At 40.5% G+C, this 5,122-nt stretch overlaps 1 protein-coding gene across 1 annotated transcript; it reads right to left on the bottom strand.

Moving 5' to 3' along the window:
- Positions 1-473: 473 nt before the first annotated feature.
- Positions 474-4,535, bottom strand: LOC107511358 (endogenous retrovirus group K member 10 Gag polyprotein-like). The gene is given in 2 exon segments (XM_016145664.2): positions 474-2,417; positions 4,518-4,535. Coding segments are annotated over 2 exon segments (1,764 nt in total). The 3' UTR covers positions 474-671.
- Between the last annotated feature and the right edge of the window lie 587 nt (positions 4,536-5,122).

Below are 5,122 nucleotides of genomic sequence, written 5' to 3'. Positions count from 1 at the left end.
TAAGCCTGCCCTCTGGGGTCTTTGAATAGGCATCAAAGGCTCTTGAATTCCTTGGCCCCTAGTTCCTAATCCTTCATCAGGCAAAGGCCCCTGGTCAAACATTTGCTGAGTTACAGACTCACATGGACTTTACAAATACACTCCCATTTCTTTCATAACATCCCTTCCCCACGGATTAACTGGCAGACCTGGAACAATATATGGTTGAAAAGTCCCGTTATGGCCTTCTGCATCTTTCCAAGACAAAATATTGCTACTTTGTTCCGGGCTTTGGCTCTGACCTTTTCCTTGTAATTGTGTCATAGTAGGCTGTTTGGGCCATGCCACAGGCCACTGTTCAACAGTGAAGGCTGAAATATCAGCCCTAGTATCTAGCAATCCCCAAAAATTCTTTCCATTAATATTTAAAGTAATTTCTGGGCGTTTAGCTCCTATGGCCTGTACCCAGTACACATCTGATGACCCAGATCCTGTATTTCCTCTCTGATTCCTTTTCGAGGCATTGCTAGTTTGTACCTGAGGCAGTAGCAGCAACTGTGCTATGTGTTGGCTTGATTGTATAACTGAGATTCCTGCAGGTGAGTGAGTCATTATTTTTATTTCCCCTGTATAGTCCTCATCAATAACTCCTGGTTGCACTAAGATTCCTTTCATGGTAGTACTACTTCTCCCTAATGACAATCTAACTGTCCCCTTAGGCAAAGGCCCTTAAATTCCAGTAGGAAGGGCTTGGATACCCATCTCAGGAGTGAGTACTGCGTAGGTGGAGGAACTGAGGTCCAGTCCTGTGCTGCCTGAGGTTGCTCCGTAGAGGTCCCAAACGAATTTCCTTGCTGGGGAATGAAAGTCTGAAGTGCCCCATAACATTGTTGTGGGGCCTGAAGCGGGCCCCTCTTCCCATTTCCCAACAGAGACCAGCCCTGAATGTTTCTTGCAGACTTACAGTCTCGAGCCCAATGATTACTCTTTCTACGTCGAGGACATAGTCCTGGTAAGCGAGGTGAAGGTTTCTGCGGGGACCAGCTTTGAGGACAATTTCGAGCAAAATGTCCAGGTTGCTGACATTCAAAGCAATAGCTAGGGCTGCCAAGAGTTCTCCCTTGACTATTTCTAGCTTGTTGAGATAGCACTTCTTTAACTGTCTTTCCCTGCAATGCTGCGGCCATGGCTAGACCCTGCGTATATGCCGGCCCAATATCAAAACACAACCGGATATAGTCTGCCATATCTCCTTTCTTTCTATATGGCCTGAGAGCAGCCTGACATGCTGAATTAGCATTCTCATAAGCCAGCTGCTTTACTAAAAGCATACCTGCCTCTGCATCCCCTATCAGTCTTCGAGCTGTTTCCATAAGCCGTGCTACAAATTCATGAAATGGCTCATGGGGTCCCTGCCTTATCTTAGATAAATCTTCAGTTTGCCTTCCAGTAGCGGGTAATTTATACCAAGCCCTTTTCACAGCAGCACTTATTTGTGCCTAAGCTCCTCCCTCATATTCCAATTGCTGATCATTTGCAGAATATTGGCCTTCTCCTGCTAACATCTCAAACGTAACTTGTACTGGGGGATTCTCATTTCTATTTTTCTCTGCTGTTTTTTCACATTGATCATAATACTCTGATGTCCATAATAAAAAATCCCCAGGGGTGATACAAGCTCGAGCTAAATTCTTCCAATCAGCAGGAGTTAGGGCTTCTAAAGATAATGTTTCTAGGATAGCCTGAGTGTAAGGGGTAGTAGGACCATACTGAGCCCATGCCAATTTCAACTCTTTTATAGATTTAAAGGGGATAGGATTATGCCCTCTCGAGCGAACCTGTTGACCCTGCGCATCTTGAGCCTGTTGTTCTGTTACAGGACACGTCAAATGAAACCCCTGTATATCATCACCTCTTTGTATTGCATGATGTAATGTACTTTGTAAAGGCGAAAAAAGTTTAGGCCCCCAAGACTGCTTAACAACAGCAATGACTAGCTGTGGCTCCTCAAACGGAGGCAGAGGATCTATCCTATAGGGGTCTCTGCTAGGTTTTTTAAGTGTTTTTTCCTGATTTCCCAGTTGCAGAGTTAATTGTTGTACTGCACTGTGCAATCCCTGAACAATGTTTTCTAGATCTTTAGTTTTATTATCAGAGCCAACCGCCGGCACGAGGGGAATACAACCTTCTTCATTATGATATTGTGTGGCTTCTTCCTCTAGTTGTTCTGCATCCCCCGGATCCAATGATTCCTTTCCGTGTCTAGAAAATAAAAACTCAAAGAAAGGCTCAGGGTGTGTCGGCGGCACGGAAGGCTTAGTTTCATTTTCCTTCCCGGTTGCCTGACTGTCTTCATTTGCTTTTTCCCTCTCATGCCTAGGATCTAGACTATCTCTAAAGTCCACAAGCAAAAAGTATCTACAGGAACTTTGCCAGGTCTGTGGACATCATAATAGTCTTGTAGTTTTTCTCCTACCTTTTTCCATGTCTCTAAATTCACTGTTCCCCCCTCAGGGAACCAGGGACAAACTTTTTCTATAAATTCTAAAAAATTACACAATTGTTGATACCCTACCTTAGCTCCTCTAGCTCAGAGCATATTCTTAAGCATATGTACAAAAAGCTGCCGGCTATTTCTATTTCCCATTTTTCTCTTATTAAGTCGACTTTTCTCTTATTTCTTTGTATTTACAAACACCGCAACCCTTATTTTTCTGAGCACTCACTTCACGCGGTGTCTTACTTCCAGACTGTTCCACCACACTCACCTCTGCCGTTTACTTGGCTTTATACTCGGGGGCCCCCCTTTTTCCTGCGGTGGCGGTCTTCACCTCAACGTTCCGTCAGCGTTCTGTCCCAAGCTTCCAAGTCCCTGTTTGGGCACCACTTGCCAGAGCCAGCTGGCTGAGATCGAACAGCACCCAAAAGAGGGGGGTGAAGCCTAAGGGAAAAAAGAGAAGACAGAAAAGATCTTTGTGGGAGGGCGAGTCAATGCTGCAGCCCCAAGTTTATTTAGCATAGCCTATTTATGTGATTTTTGAGTACCATAATCAATCACTATGTTACCATAGCAAAGCACACCATACATATCTATAACAATGCTTGCCAATTACATATGATCATACGTATCCCTGTCTCCATGGTTGTAAAACATTCTGTTACCTTAAAAGGTGAGTTTATGAGGCTCACCAAGGTAACTCAACTTCTTGTTTCCTAGAACCATTGTTTAAGCAAACTCAGTAACCATGTTATGGCTTCTAGCTACGTGACTTCTTCAGTGCCTCATAATGGCTTCCATCATGTCTCAAAATGGCTCCCGACAAGTACCCAAAAGTGTAATTGCTGGGTCAAAAGGTAGATACATTTTTAATTTTTTAGAAACCTCTAGACTGTTTTCCATAGTGGCAATACCAATTTGCAGTCCCACTAACAACATATAAGGATTTTCTTTTCTCCATATCTTCACCTATATTTGTTGTTTTTAGATTTATTGATAATATCCATTCTGACAGGTGTCAGAAGATATTTCATTGTGGTTTTAACTTGCATTTCCCTGAGGATTAGTGACCTTGAGCATCTTTTCATATGTCTACTGGCCACCTCTATATCCTCTTTGGAGAAGTATCTGTTCATGTCTTCTGCCCATTTTTAAATTGGATTGTTTTGTTGTCGTTGTTGAGTTGTATGAGTTATTTATATCTTTTTAATATTAGCTACTCATCAGATGTATCATTAGCAAATATCTTCTCCCATTCAGTCAGTTGTTGATGGTTTCCTTTGCTGTACAAAAACTTTTTAGTTTGATGTAATCCGATTTGTTAATTTTTTTCTCTTCTTTCTCTTGCCAGGGGAGATGTATCTGAAAATAAATAACTGTTAGCAATATCAGAGAGTTAGCTGCCTATTTTCTTCTAGGAGTTTTATGGTTTCGGGTCTTATATTTAAGTCTTTAATCCATTGAGTCTGTTCTTGTATATAGTGTAGGAAAGTGGTCCATTGGTGTATAAAAATGCCACTGATATTTATTTGGTAACATGCTACTTTACTGAATTCATTGATCAGTTCTAACAGTTTTTTGGTGGAATCTTTAGGGTTTCTCTATATATAGTATCATGTCATCAGCAAATAAAGAGAGTTATATTTCTCCCTTTCCAATTCAGTTGCCTTTGATTTCTCTTTTTTTTGTCTTATTGCTCTGGCTAAGACTTCCAATACAATATTGAAGAGGAGTGGTGAAAGTGGGCATCCTTGTCTTGTTCCCGATCTTAAAGAAAATACTTTAGCCTTTCCCCATTGAATATGATGTTAGCTGTAGGTTTGTCATATATGGCCTTTATTATGTTGAGGTATGTTCCCTTTAGTCTCACTTTGCTGAGAGTTTTGATCATAAATGTTGCTGGATTTTGTCGAATGATTGTTCTGCTTCTATTGACATGATCATACGGTTTTTATCTTTTGACTTGTTAATGTGGTGTATCACATTAATTGATTAGTGGATATTATTTACACTAACCTTGCATCCCAGGAATAAATCCAACTTGATCAAAGTGTATCATGTTTTTATGTATTGCCAAATTCGGTTTGCTAATATTTTTTTGAGAATTTTTGCATCAATGGTCATAAGAGATATCGGCCTATTGTTTTCTTTTTTTGTAATGTCTTTGTCTGGTTTTGGAATCAAGGTAATGATGGCCTCATAAAAGGAGTTAGGGAGCCTTTCCTCTTCTTGAATTTTTTGGGATAGTTTGAAAAGAATAGGTGATAATTCTTCGAATGTTTGGTAAAATTCACCTATGGAGCCATCTGGTCCAGGACTTATGTATTTTGAGGGTTTTTGATTACTGATTCTATTTCATTGGTGATAATTGATTGGTTCAGATTTTCTGTTTCTTCTTGTCTCAGTCTTGGGAGATTGTATGTTTCTAGGAATGTGTCCATTTCGTCCAGATTGTCCAATTTGTTGGCATAGTATTTTCTATGATCCACTGTATTGCTGTGGAGTTCATCATTATTTCTCCTCTTTCATTTCTGATTTTATTTATTTGAGTCTTTTCTCTTTCTTCCCTGTTGAGTCTGGATAAGGGTCTGCTGATTTTTTTTTTTTATCCTTTCAAAGAACCAGCTCTTGGTTTCTTAATCTTTT

This window comes from Rousettus aegyptiacus, unplaced genomic scaffold (genome assembly GCF_014176215.1).
Source record: "Rousettus aegyptiacus isolate mRouAeg1 unplaced genomic scaffold, mRouAeg1.p scaffold_m13_p_1, whole genome shotgun sequence".
Lineage (NCBI taxonomy): Eukaryota > Metazoa > Chordata > Mammalia > Chiroptera > Pteropodidae > Rousettus > Rousettus aegyptiacus.
The sequence above is the reverse complement of the archived record's forward strand: the minus strand, read 5'-3'. Positions and strand labels throughout refer to the sequence as shown.